The 13538-nt window shown below is 57.6% G+C and overlaps 1 protein-coding gene across 2 annotated transcripts in view; it reads left to right on the forward strand.

Moving 5' to 3' along the window:
* The window catches only part of ARHGAP35 (Rho GTPase activating protein 35), a 124329-nt gene extending 110860 nt beyond the window's left edge, over nt 1-13469 (forward strand). For both annotated transcript variants that reach the window (XM_045987575.1, XM_045987574.1), the window contains 3 exons: nt 1115-1246; nt 7700-7805; nt 8576-13469. In XM_045987575.1, coding sequence (XP_045843531.1) covers nt 1115-1246; nt 7700-7805; nt 8576-8933 — 596 coding nt within the window. In that variant the 3' untranslated portion in view covers nt 8934-13469. The remainder of the gene's footprint in view (nt 1-1114; nt 1247-7699; nt 7806-8575) is intronic.
* Nucleotides 13470-13538: the final 69 nt, after the last annotated feature.

The raw sequence follows: 13538 nt of genomic DNA on the forward strand, positions 1-13538 counted from the left end.
GTGAGTTAGACTGGCTCTTGGCAGGGATTCCTGTCTCCTAAGCTAGGTCTCAGAGGCCTAGAGCCAGAGAGCCAAACTCTTAAGTCCTAGAACCAAGCACACTACAGGATGAGAAGTCGCGCCCACTGCTGCCAGAAGCAAACGAGCCAAAGCAATGGAAGTTCTCAGATGTCACCAGCCAGAGAGGAAAGAAAGCTGAGGATCCAACTAGGGTCCAACTCAGCATGTGGCTGGGCCCGAGGAGTCAGGCAGTCCATGGGGGCCTACAGGACAGAGCAGCAGCCAGGAACAGGCACCCTGCCCCCGAGCTCCTGGGGAGCCACAGCACTTAACCGCTCTGTGGTCAGTCTCTGTTAGCTGGCAGTGGGGGGAGGGCATGCACTAGGGAAGGGAAACAGCTGTGTATCTTGCAGGCTCGGAAGCATGAGGTCAAAATGAGGGTGTAGCCACACACTTGGGTATGTACTTGTGTATGTGCAAGAATCTGTTAACAGTTCATACCCCCTCAAAATGGAAACAGCTTATGTCTAACAGTAGGTGATTTCTTGTAAAACAGGAATGCAGTGAAGTATTCAAAAAAAAAAAAAGTGAAGACCACAGAGGTCAGTAGTGTCATAGGCTGGGAGGGGCCAGAGAGAGAAAGATGAGTCTACTCACCCTGCCACTTTAAGGAACCAAGGATAGAGGCAGCGGTCAAGAGTGTTGGTAATGTTCTGTAACCCACCGTGAACAGAGTCAACCTTTCAGGACAGTCCTTTGTTTTTTCTGGAGGGGAGGGTGTGAGGAAAATGTAGCACCACATCCCAGCCAGACAAGGGGAGTTGGGTGGCACGGAATGACAGGGTGCAGTTACTCTATGCAGAGGATGACCTGGACGGAGGCATGGCGTGTCAACCTCTATCTGCAGGTCTCACAGTTTTGTTTCTTTTAGCAGTGCCCAAGGATGTCACCTCCTCTTCGGTCTGTGATAATCCCAGGTCCCTGCCCCAGCCCCAGGCCCGCCCTGGGCAGCATCCCAGGGTCTTCGAGGTTTCTCTGACTTGCCCCAAGCAATGGGTTTTCCTTTGGCTTCTGTCCAGCTTATAATGCCCTCATTCTCCCAACTTCCTTTCAGACCACAACCTGGACTTGGCGGAGAAGGACTTTACGGTGAATACCGTGGCTGGGGCCATGAAGAGCTTTTTCTCAGAGCTGCCAGACCCCCTGGTCCCGTATAGCATGCAGATCGATCTGGTGGAGGCACACAGTGAGTACCGGCAGCCCGGGCTGGCCATGTGGGGTACACTGAGGCAGCGGGGCTGCAGCACCATCAGACTGTGTCCTGTGCTCCGGGAGCGGATGCTCTGGCTCTCCAGCTGGGGTTGGAAGGATGGAAGGGCAGGGAACTCAGGATGACACCAGAGGGGCTTTCTAAGGGTTCTGTCAAGAGAGTTTCAGGTTCCCCCAAAACTCCATGAGTTAAGAGCCTGGGTTTGTATCAGCCTTGAGTCACATCCCTGCTCCTTTGCTTGTCCCCAGTGGAGGCGTGGCAGGCACAGCCTTCCCTGACCCTTAGCTTCCTACCACATGGCCCCTCCTCCTGTGTGTGGACGACTAGGAGAGATCTAGAGGCAGGGCTGTAACAGGCCTTTCTTCTCCCCTCAGAGGAAGCCAGACTCTGGAGGGAAAGGGATGGCTTGAGTTGCCCTGACCAGATGATCCCTGGGGGCTCCAGCGGGTTAGCCCCTCTGGCTTACTGGCAGCCTTTGCGTGCCATCCTGCCAGCCCCGACAGCTGTTTCCGCCCTGACCTGCCGCTCTTGGGAGACGTTTGTCCGCGGTATTGGGAGCCTTCCCAGCAGGCAGCCTTTCCCGGACTTGGTGCTATGCTGCAGCTTCCCACCTTGTGGCACTTTTTCCCTTTTTTAGTCAAAGGCGGCTTTCCTGCTTTGCAAGCCTGGTGGGCCAAGACCCCCAGAAGGAGCCATTACTGTGCAGCTGCAAAAGGGAGGGTCTTGGCCAGTGACCAGGTGGGGGCGGGGGCGGATGGTGAAGGGAACTGTGTTAGACCACAGGACCTTAGTCTCGTCTCATCACTGCCCACCTCAAAAGAGGGAGTTTTAAGCCAGCATGATTTACTCACAAGGCTGATGGTGTGGGCAGCAGTTTGGGGGAAGTCACAAACCAGGATTTTAAGTCTTGATTCGCAGGCTTTTTAGTGACTTCGGGAAATGGGGGTGCTGACAGCAGCCCATCCAGAACCTGGCTGCTGCCGGGACTGCAGCACCACCACCCCCCACCTTTCCCTGGTCTGCACTCCTGTGTCGTCTGCATCCTGCAAGCTAGGCACGGCCTTGGCCGTACTTAATCCCCATGGTCTTGGCAGATCAGAATCGCTCTCAGCTCCGGAACTCATCTGAGCCCGTCAGGGCTGGAGCAGAAGTGCAGAGTTCTGGCACGGTCACGGTCATCAGTCATCGGTGGTCTTGCCTTCTTTCCCAGCAGGAGTCTGGCTTTCTCCAGACCAGTTGGGTGGGGACAGTGGCCAGCTCCTGCTCTGCTCCTGCTGGCCAGAGACAGAGCCCTCCCAGCGATCCCTCCTCCCACAGGCTCCAGGCTGGCCCTGATGTGAAACGCATGGGCACTCTCCCAGCTTGCTTTCAACCTGAGCTCTCAGTTAGAAAGAAAAGGTGCAGGCCAGTGCTGGGCGCCCTAGCAGGAGGATTCCTGTCAGCATTTGTCTTGACTTGGCGCCATCTAGAGGCTCATAGAGTCCTGGTTCCTGATAGTCCCATTGTTTCTGCAGGAGCTGCTGACATAGCATCCTTTTGGGTTTTGGAGGGGCCTGGGGGGTCAGGGGAGGGAGGTGTTACTGATAGGGAATCAGCTGCTCTTCCTAGCGGTGTCCCTGGCTTCTACTGCTGAGGAAGGGAGCTTCTTGCTGCTTCTGCAGCCTGGAAAAGGGTGGAGATTTCTGCTTCCTCTTCCCATTGTGTGTTTCCTGTGCCCCGAGCTAGTCAGCTGGAGCTCCTCAGCTCCTACGTTGTCTTGAACCTGGGGCGGGCAGAAGGTGGGGGGTGGGGGGAGGATCTCGCTGACTGGGCACCTTCCAAGGCCACTGGGGCTGTGCATGTCCCAGGGAGGGGGACGTTCACTGAGCCAGGGACACAAACCAGGCAGGACCAGCATTAGTATTAAGGGATGTTATGAAACGGAGATTCTCAAGCCCAAAAGTAGGTATTCCCAGCCTGGGTGGGTTTCCATGGCAACATCAACTTGACCAGCTCTTCCCACTTAATACCTGAGAGCTGTTGTGTCTGTGTGTGTTCAGGGCTTGGAAATGGTTTCAGATCCTATCACAACAAATATCAAGGTCACTATCAAATTGTTTTGTTAGCTCCAGAATTTCACAATATTGACTATTGCTGAAAATATGCCCACAAATAGATACTTGGGATTGTTCACCGGTGATCTTCTACCGTACTCAAGGAGACATGTGGGTGACTCAGAGCTGAGTGACAGCAGCGGCCGCCCCCACCCCCCACCCCGCCATACCACTTAGGGAGTGGCGTGCTGGGGCTTGACATGAACATTGTCCCTGCTCTCCCAGTGTGCGGGCTTCCGTCACCTGCCAGACAGCAGAGCCAGCTGAGCTAGAAGCACAGAAAATGCAGTGAGACGGAACTAGGGGCAGGGGCATGAATGGAAGAGGTGGCATCTGGGCTGTGGCTTCGGGGAGGATTTCAGGAGGCAGAGAACAGGGCTTTGCATTCCCTGTTCCATCTCACCCGGGCCTTCAGCCTCTCTTACCATTTATTCTTGCCCCACGTCTTCCCCTTCTCCCATGACACCGCCAACCCCACCACCACTGAGGGGACTCTCTCCAGTCCGGCCAGCCCCCCAGAGGCCTCTCTGCCGTCTTCTGTGCCAGAAGGGGTCCTAGAGCTAATGCCGTCCTGAGCCCGAGGACATTTGGCTCTAGGGCCTCGTTAGCCCCATTACCGCTTCTGAAGCTCTGTGTGCGCAGTTTAGTCTCTGGAGAAGAGCGGTAGCTTTCAGTAGCTTGTGGGGGGGATGTGTGCCCCAGGTGGTTCAGGATTCTGGCTCACCGTCTCACCATCCCATCGAGAGGTGGCACGGCTCACAGCTAGAGATGATAAACTATTTCTGGGATCCTGCTTCCTCTTGTCTGTCGAGATGACCGCGTCAGTTCACAGGGTGTTCCTCGCTCACAGCCTGGCACGTGCCAGACCCTGTGTAGGACCAGGCAGACGGCATGGACAGATGAATGTGTGGTCCCAGCCGCCTCGGTCTGATGGGGTAGGAGGCACAGAACAGGTGACTGCAAGGTCCTGCCTCCCGCAGAGAGACACCCAGAATCTTCCATTTCAGGCCCAACAGAGTGAAATCTTGGCCTCAGACTCGTTTCACACGTGAGGGAGAGGTGGGGGTTCCATGCTATGCGGGCCTGTGTGTGCCCCCGAGAGGGTGAGAGGGCCTTGAGGCAGGCTTTTCCTTTTCTGCTAATGCAGGTGTGTGAGATGGTCAGAGGCCATCTGAGATTGTCCTCCGGGCCCTGAGCTTTGTGGCAGCACATCCCAGCCTAGAGCCTGGACTAAAGGCGGCGGCAGAGTGCCCCAGCCAGGGTGAGAACAGTGTCTGGGACCACGAACCCTGACAGCAGCTTGTGGGACCTTGAACCAGCGCTCTTACTCCTCAGGGCCTTGGTTGATCTGTGTGCCATGAGGAGTGTGGCCAGCTCACCTCTAAGCCGTGGCCTCTACTTCCTCCTGAGTTCTTGGGGTGTTTGCTAGTTCCGAATGTGTTCTGTGTCTGGATTTTGCTGGCTTGGAAATGCCTCTCCAGAACCTGTCTTATTGTCTCATTGGTGGAGACCTCATTTCACAAGCACGGGTTGTGAGCTAGGGAGGCCCTGGCCCTGAGGAGGTGCCCTCGCCATCCCACCTCTTCCCTCGGAGAGGGTCCCTGAAGTGGGAGCGCCCCACAGCGTGGTGGAAGGCCGGGGACCCGGATCAGGCCTGCTGGACTGGGAGATGGCCTGTGCCCGCCCACCATGCCTCTCACTAGTCTTCCACCCATGGCACGGCCTTTTGGCATTTTCTCAGCCAGCGTATAGGGGGAGGCCAGTGTGGTGAGGGCTGGAGCGACTCTGAAGTTGTCCCTTAGCACTCTGGCACTGTCCAAAGGTAAGAACCTGGTGTCCCGAGTACCTGAGGGAAGTCTCCCTTGCTTGAGGGAGGAGGCAAGGTCAGCAGGATGGGCCGTGTGGTTCACGAGTCAGAGGCAGGGCTGGGTTCTGCCCTGAGAGGCTTCCTGTTCTCCTTGACGTCCTCCCTCCACCTCCTCCTGCCAGACTCAGTGCTCCTCAGCACTCGCGAGCACCTGCACCTCGAAGCCAGCTGGAGGAAAGGAGTGGGGAAGCACAAGGCGGGGGACCCTCTAGGGCCTTGCCGGGCACCTTGCTGCCACGCTGTGTGAGGAGGGAGGCTGGCATTCCCGGGACAGCACGTGCGTTACTGTCACAGTAGGCCGGACACTCCCTCCTTGCTTCCTCCTCCTCCCACCAAAGACAGCAGCAGGCCTAGGCCTCCGTTGGGGCCTAGGCCCCTGTCACTGCCAGCCCTGCTTCCGGCCTCTAGTCAGGAGGACGGATGAGGCCCGCTCTTGGACGCAGGTACCCCAGGGGTCACCTGCGTAACAAAAACACACAGCCTCGGCCCTGTGAGACCTGGGCCGAGCTCGCAGCTGGAAGGGGGTTTGATGGTTCTGTTGAAGGAGGTTCTGAGCCCCACACATGCTTCTCGGGTGTCAGGACAGTCACTCCTCCTGATGAGGGCAGTGAACTTGCTGTAAGTAAATTTTGTACTGAAGTTTAACAGGAAAGAGTTTTGAAACTCATAGCCAAGTGAGAAAGTACATTCTCGAGGTTGAACCCTTAAAGTTTGGGTGCAAAGCACTGTAGGTGATAATGGCCCCCCCATAATTAGTTCCTGTGGCTTGTCAGTCATTTTCTACCAGACAGCTGTTACCAAAACACGATTTTTATCAAGTCCCATTCTTGAGTTGAAAGATTCACCAGTTCCAGGCCCGTGAGCCTGTCGGCCAAAGCTCAGGGTCACTTCAGCCCTGCCCATCTTTGCAGCCTCCCTTTCCTCCGCTTCCTGTTCCTGACCATGTGTCTGTGTGTGAGCTCTGGCTCTTAGCACGTGGCCAAACCGTCATCAGCCGCTTGCACAGACAAGGAGTGCACACGCAGAGTGTCACGCAGCCACGATCACACACTGGTCGGTGTCAGAGACAGGATTTGAACCGAGGACTGCCTGGCTAGGGTTTGGGCTCTGACCCGCTGCGCAGCCTTTCCTCCCTGCACTTCGCCGTCCCCTCCAGCCATGCACCTTCCGCCTGTCACTCCTGGCCTGGCTCTAGCCGGGCTCCTCCCGCACCTCCCCAGACTGTGACCCTGGGCCCACATCGCCTACTGCAGAGGTTCTTAGCTTGAAGGCCATAGGTTTCCTAAGGAACATGATGAGTTTTGGGGAGTTCATGAACCTCTAGAAGTTGAAGGCAGAGTTGCGCACAGCGTGTTTGAAGACGGACTCCAGAGCTTACATCCATCACAACGGAGTCTGTACCCCAGACCCGTCAGGAACCATCATATTTTTTTAAGCGACCCGCCCACTGCCCCACCCCCACCCCCACCCCCATCAGTGTGGGATAGCTGTTGTCTCTTCCTGGGCTCAACTGTGGTTTCTCTGGGTCCTAGCTCTCACCTTCAGCTCTGAGAAGTCGGTATAGGGAGGTCTCTCATGCTCAGAGAAATCTGGGCCGGCCCTCCCAGCCCAGGCAAGCCAGGCACGTTCAAGAAGGGCCAGCCAGGACCCCAGGGAGCAGGCATGACGGGCCCCACTGAGGCTCCGCAGCCCGTCAGGGGGTCTGGTTCCCAAGCCCTGCAGCCTCTCTGGGCTTCACCTTCCTCACTCCTCAGTGGGCACCAATGACCCCCGGCCTGGTGTGGATGAGCACTAACTCGAGTTAGCCTGTTTTCATGCTCCCACTACATTAGAATTCCGTGATGGGCAGAGAGTGGGCGGTAGTGGGGGAAGGGGGTGCGTTGCGTAGACCCTTTGATGAACTGCATGAGAATTCCCCCACTGTTTGCATCAGCTCCTCCAATGGGGAGATGTGTAGAGGATCCTTGTGTCTCTAGGAAAAGGACAGAGCCCTGGTCTTGTGACAGACTCCCTCCCTTGACAGTATGTTGGCGTGGGTGGGTGTCAGCGCTCACCCGTCTGGTCAGGAAGCACGCAGGCTTTCTGCATTGGGATGCCTGTCTCCAGGGGCAACCGGATGAGCAAAGAATGGTGTTCTTTATGGCGGCATCTCTGTGGATCCTTGAGTCTCGGGTAGTGGGGGCCAGGAAGCCTCAGGCACACAGTGCTCCCCTTCAGCAGGAGCCTGGGACCCAGAGGTAGGCCTGGCTGCTGGGTCAGTGCCCACTGCCAGGTGTGCCTGCCTTGGGCAGAGGCTTTCGGGGGAAAGACTGGGATTGACCTTGTCCGAAACCCCTGGTCGGTGTGTACCCCGAGGCGGCCTGCAGCCCGTTAGCCTCACCACCTGCCCAGGACCAGTATCTTACTGTCTTGAGCCCATAACACCCACCAGCCATGGCCATGAAAGTCTTTGGTTTTCTCTTTCCTCAGAAATCAATGACCGGGAACAGAAGTTACATGCCCTTAAGGAGGTACTCAAGAAATTTCCAAAGGAAAACCACGAAGTCTTCAAATATGTCATCTCTCACCTAAACAAGTATGTCCTGGGGCTTGCTCTTTGGTCTTCCTCCAGAAATTGCCAGTCGGGGCCCCCAGCCACAGAATGAGGCGGGGCCGGGTCGTGTTCTCAGCCTGGCCCGCCAGGGGTCTGCACGCCTCCTCCACGGGGGCATGTCTGGCTCCCCAGGGAGTACCCTGGCCTCTTGCCGCCGCCTTACATTTCCGTCCTGGTCCTATCCGAGGGGCCCACGCAGCCCTGAGCGTGCCCCAAGTCCTTTATGTGTGTGACACGACCCTGGGCAAGATGGGGACACTGGGAAGAACCTCAAGCCTGGCGAGTAAGCGCAGGACCTGCGGGCAGGCAGCCTGTCAGTGGACTGTGTCCACATTCCTTCATGGACGGAAAAGGTGGGTTTTCCAGGCAAGCCTGTTCCTCTCGGCAGAGTGGAGTTCTAGCTCCGGATGTGCACCCTCCCTCTCTCATCAGCCAGAGCAGCGTGACACACTTTGGTGTCTGGTGAGAGTCGTTTGTGGATGGAGGGCTTCCCATGAGCCAAGACCTCAGAGCCACTCCTCAGGGGATGGCCTGGTGGCGACACGGGAGCAGACGACCAGCCACAGAAGGTCTCAGGCCTCAACTTCCAGGCCAGGCCACAGAGACCTGTGCTTGGGCCTTTTCTGTTTTCAGGTTGTGGGCGGGCAGGCAGGGAGAGCATTCGGGGTGAGGGTGACCGGGAGCACACAGGGGACAGGGCGGGGACCCTCTGCACTGCTGAGCTCTGACCGTGAGTCTGGTGTCCCCCACAGAGTCAGCCACAACAACAAGGTGAATCTCATGACCAGTGAGAACCTCTCCATCTGCTTCTGGCCCACCTTGATGAGACCCGACTTCAGCACCATGGACGCCCTCACGGCCACGCGGACCTACCAGACAATCATCGAGCTCTTCATCCAGCAGTGCCCCTTCTTCTTCCACAATCGGCCCATCAGTGAGCCTCCTGGTGCCACGCCCAGCTCCCCCTCTGCCGTGGCCTCCACTGTCCCCTTCCTCACCTCCACACCTGTCACCAGTCAGCCATCACCCCCCCAGTCCCCCCCACCCACCCCCCAGTCCCCCATGCAGGCCCTGCTCCCCTCCCAGCTTCAAGCCGAACACACGCTGTGAGCCGCCAAGGCCTGGAGCAAAAGGACGCCTTCTCTCTTCCACGGGGTGGCATTTGGCCTTGAGCAAAACCAGGTCCACTGGGGTGGGGACAGTGTCCCCTCTCCCCCGTTACCTTCTGAAGACGTCAGCAGGAGCACCAGCCCCAGTCTCCCGAGGACCGGGCTGTCAGGCCCCCTGAGCCCAGCACTGCAGACCTGGAGCTGTTCACAGGCTGCAGCCGGGGGCACCCCTGTCCTTTGACTTGGACCCTTTTGAGGACTGAACTGGCCAGGCAGTAGCCCCTGTGGCCCTCCACACGCTCACTGCTCCCCAGACCACCCCCCCACCTGCCCCCACATACCAGCCTCGGGGCGCCCACCCACTGCTTGGACAGAGCCCCGGCCTCTGCCAACAGGAGGAGGCTCCGAGATTTGGGCCGCTCCCGGCCAGGGCCGGCAGCCCCCCCCCAGAGAACAATTCCTGTCCATTTCGTCTGTTTGTTTCTACCTTCATGTCTGCACCCCCGCCCCTGTTAGGGGAGCCCCTGTCCAGCAGCCTCGGGAACACACAGGCCACAGCTCTGTCAGCCCAAGGTACAGTGCTGCGGGTGCTGGCCCGGCAGGTCAGGACAGGGAGGGCAGCTGTGTGCCTGGACCGCAAGTGTGTGGCTTCCCCTCCACTTTCCACACGCCGCCCCTCGTCACAGGCTTTGGGGTACATTCCCTTTAAAACAACACTGGAAGAAATGTGGAAAAACCCCTACAGTAACTTACAAAAGAAAGGAAGACACTACAGACCTCAAGATTGACCTTCCCCCCACATCTCGGAGAGGCAAGCAGGTGGTCACAGCGAAAAAAGGATCCCCGAGGGTGGTGGCCAGAGGAGCTGGGAGGGTCCCACTTTCACCCTGTCACCAGGTCCTCTTTCCCCAAGAAGACAGTTAAAGCCCTTGGTGGGAAGAGCTTGGGAGACCCACAGACCAGCCTGAACCTGGTCTGCCTTGGAACACACTGCAGTGCTACGGAAACACTACTCCGTGTGGGGGCGGGCACGTGGGGGGTATGCCTGTTGGAGAGGGCACGCCTTGGGGGGACTCTGGGTGCACCTGGGGTTCAATTTCGTGTGTTTGGTGTTGGAATGGAGTCGTCATCCTGGGCCGCAAGACACCACCAGCCCAGGGGAGTTCGTGGGAGGTGGGCGATGTGTGAAGAGTGGTCACCTGTGCCTGCGCAGGGACATCCTTTGTGTTCCCAGGACCAGGAGGGCCTGGAGGAGCAAAAGTCACAGAAGCTATCAGAGTCATGAGGAGGGTGCTGGGCCTGCCTGTCACACAGCCCTTCCCTAGCCCTTCCCCTCGGCTTCCGGGCCCTCCCACTGACCCCAGGGAACCCTTCACGTGCCCCACCTTCTGTCCCCCGGACGCAGCGATTGTGCTAAGGTTGCTACAGCTGCTGGCTGCCCTCCCACTCCTCGTGGCCAGGCTGTGGCCTCTGCCCCTGAAAGCCTGCCACGGAGGCGCCCTGGGTCGTGGGCTTCAGGGTCCTGCAGGCCATGCAGCCTCCAGGTCTCTCCGCACTTTAAGCAAACGCCTGTGGTAGGTTGCCGATGCCCTGGGTCCCCTCAGCTGGGTGACAGCTGCCTCGGAAGCCCCTCCTATCCCACTCTCACAGTCGGCCATGGGAGGGGAGGGAGGCCCTGCTCTCTCTGACTTCTCCGGATAAGCTGGATACCTTACTGCTCGCGGCTCCTGTAAGCCAGGGCAAGGTGCTTGGGAAACTGTCCCTGCAACTTCTACCGCCTCTTTTTAAGAACACTAGTCAAAACGCAAACCTAAGGTACCTGAATGGTGATGGGAGTGCTGGGTGCGGGTTTCTCTGTGGCTCAGCGCCCCAGTGCGCTCGGTCAAGGTCGGCAGGAAGGTGATGGGTTAGTTGTGACTGCGCTTGGCCCCACGGTCCTGGCTGTCTAGCCCCCTCTGCTCTGAGCCCTGGGCTGGTGAGGAAATCCCTCTGCTGAACAGATCTCCGCCTTCCTCTAGGTCATGCTTACCGACCCGCCCCGAGGCAGCCTCTCAGGGTACTGGGTGGGGGTGCTCCGGGACCACCACCCCTTGTGTGAACTGAAATAGAAGTAGCCAGTCCCCTGCCCACCCGCCATCTCTGCGGGGCCACCCCCCACGCCACCGCCTGCATGCCTGGGCTATGCCCCAGGAACTGGACAAGCCCCCCAGCTCCCCACACCCCTGAGACTGCAGCCAGGCAAATGGTGACTCCCGAGTATGTGGGTGAGGGCGGAACACCGGCTACGGGCCGTTGCCCACACGAAGTAGTGGGAGCCCGGCCTCCCCGGGATAGCCTCTGGGCCAGCTTCGCCCCCTGCCAGCCAGCTTGGGAGCTGCGGGACCCATTCCCCTGACTGGGCCCGGCACCTGCTGGAGGTTTAAGGGTGTCGGGGGGGGAGCTGCTGGCTCATGCCCCAAAAGACCTGCCGAGGACAGGAAGCGCCAGGGGTTCCTCTTGTGTCCATTTCCTCTGTCAAGTCTAGCTTCTAGTTTTCCGCTCCAGACTGACTTGAACTGGGGGATGTTTCTCTGTCATTCTGGGTTGGCGCTGCCATTTGTGGTCATTGTAGGCCCTGGCCTTCAGTCTCCAGCCATGGGTTAGCACCCGGGACCCAGGGGGGCACCTGGACCCCGGGGCTGTGCTGGGACGTGCTGCCCTAAGTGGGACACTCCCACTCCTCGAGGCCATCCAGCATGCAAAGCTCTGAAGAGTGCTCTCCCCATGATTCACCGAGCAGCGGCCCCCCGCGGCTCTGGAATTGAGGGAAGGGCGGGCAGGAGTCAGCCTTGGCCAGAGTTGGGGAGCAGGTTGGCAGAGGTAATGGGGTTGCGCGGGAGCTCTCGCCCCGGCCAGTGCTCAGTGCTTGACATCCACAGGAGTGGCTGTATTTGGTGGCAATGAACAGGCCCTGGTTGGGAGCAGAGGGCTGATGCCGGCTCTGGCCCGGACACTTCTGCGGTGGAAGGGGTCTAAGGTCGAGCAGCATGGTGTTGTGAATCAGCCCGGAATTCTTGGCTGTGTTGCGTACTAGGGAATCACACACGGCACATTTATTCCTGCTCTCCGTCGAGTCGTTCTTGCCATCACTTGACATTCTGGAGTGCTGGGAAACACTTGGTACTGTTTCCTGTGTTCTCCACAGGGCCGCCACCTTGGTCTTCTGCCGCGAGGCGGGAATTTGCTGCTGGCTGTGATTCTTCTGGCAGAATTTGTTGGTCTTTGCCAGGTGGACAGAGGGTGACATCATAGGAGCAGCACGCTGTCCAGGAGGGGCCCAGAGCGCGTGCCTTCCCCTGGCTTTGCGCCTAGGGCCCTGGTCCCCTGGTCTCAGGGTGGGGAGGAAGGCCTGGAGGGCGGTCCATCCTCAGCCCTGAAACTTGAAAACCACACTGCATTGGTAAAAGCCCTGTCCCTCTGTGTCCCCTTCCCACTCCTGCAAGGACAGCCACGCTGCTTTGGGGTTTCCGAGAAAGGAGTGGATACCGTCTTGCTGCCACTGGGGGCTCTGCCCTGCTGCTGTGTCTCCAAGAGAAGGAAGCCCCTGGGACTTGGGCGACTTTCTAGGGGCCGGTCTCCACAGTCCTGTGCAGTGGGCACAGTGTGCCCCGGGGACGGGGACAGCCGGCACTGCACTCGCTCCTGGGCCCGCTGACTCCGCAGACAGTGGAGGAGTCGCTCTCCTGTGCTTGGCAGGTTCAAGCCACTCGTTTGCGCCTAGGTAAAAGGAAGGACTGAGTCGCTTCCAGGACTGCTGGCCAAGGGGGCGTTGTGAGGACAGAGGCCATTCTCCCCAGGTTCCCGCCTGTGGCCAGGAGGGATCCTGCCCTCCCGGGGTGCCAGGTCTGGGCCCACCGCAGTGAGGTTACATTTTCATGTAGAGACAGGGCCTAAGTTATTGTTTCCATAAAAATATCCTGTCCCCTGTGTACATAAAAAAAAACAATGTATGAGAATAAAAATTGTTTGAAAATTTGGAATAGTGCTGCTGCCAGCTTATTTTTCTGGTACTTGTATTTTCACATGTTAAATGATCTTTATATATGTTGAATTAACAAATATTTTGAGTTTCCTGAGAAAAAAGCGTATTAATGGTATTGAAATGTGTTAGTAGTCTGGCCGTGTGCCTAAATTTGTTTTGCAGCAAAAGTGGAGAACTGTATGTAAAGAAAGTATAACAATTATTTCTTTGTATTTTAGGGGCTTTAACCAGGACATCCTCTAGTTGGTGTTAGGAATGTTTGCCTCATTTCCAGACTTTTTTTTTTTTTTTTTTAAACACGTCGTGGATTTTTTGAGGTTCCAACCTGATTAGTGCATGGTCAGCCGTCAAGGCTGAGGCATCTCTGACTGAGGTGGTTTTGTTTGGTTTTGTTTTTTAAAATCATGTATTTGCTACAAAGTATTGTACTCGTCTCAATGGGAATGGTGTAAAAAACTGAAAAGGCCTTATGTGATATGTATCATAGTTAATAAATCAATCTTGTAAAAAACCAAACCTGAGAGAGATGAAGGTGCCCCTCCCCCCCGGGCCCAGAGCGTCCTTCCCTCGGGCCCCGCGGAGGCC

This window comes from Meles meles, chromosome 19 (genome assembly GCF_922984935.1).
Source record: "Meles meles chromosome 19, mMelMel3.1 paternal haplotype, whole genome shotgun sequence".
In the NCBI taxonomy this organism is placed as follows: Eukaryota; Metazoa; Chordata; class Mammalia; order Carnivora; family Mustelidae; genus Meles; species Meles meles.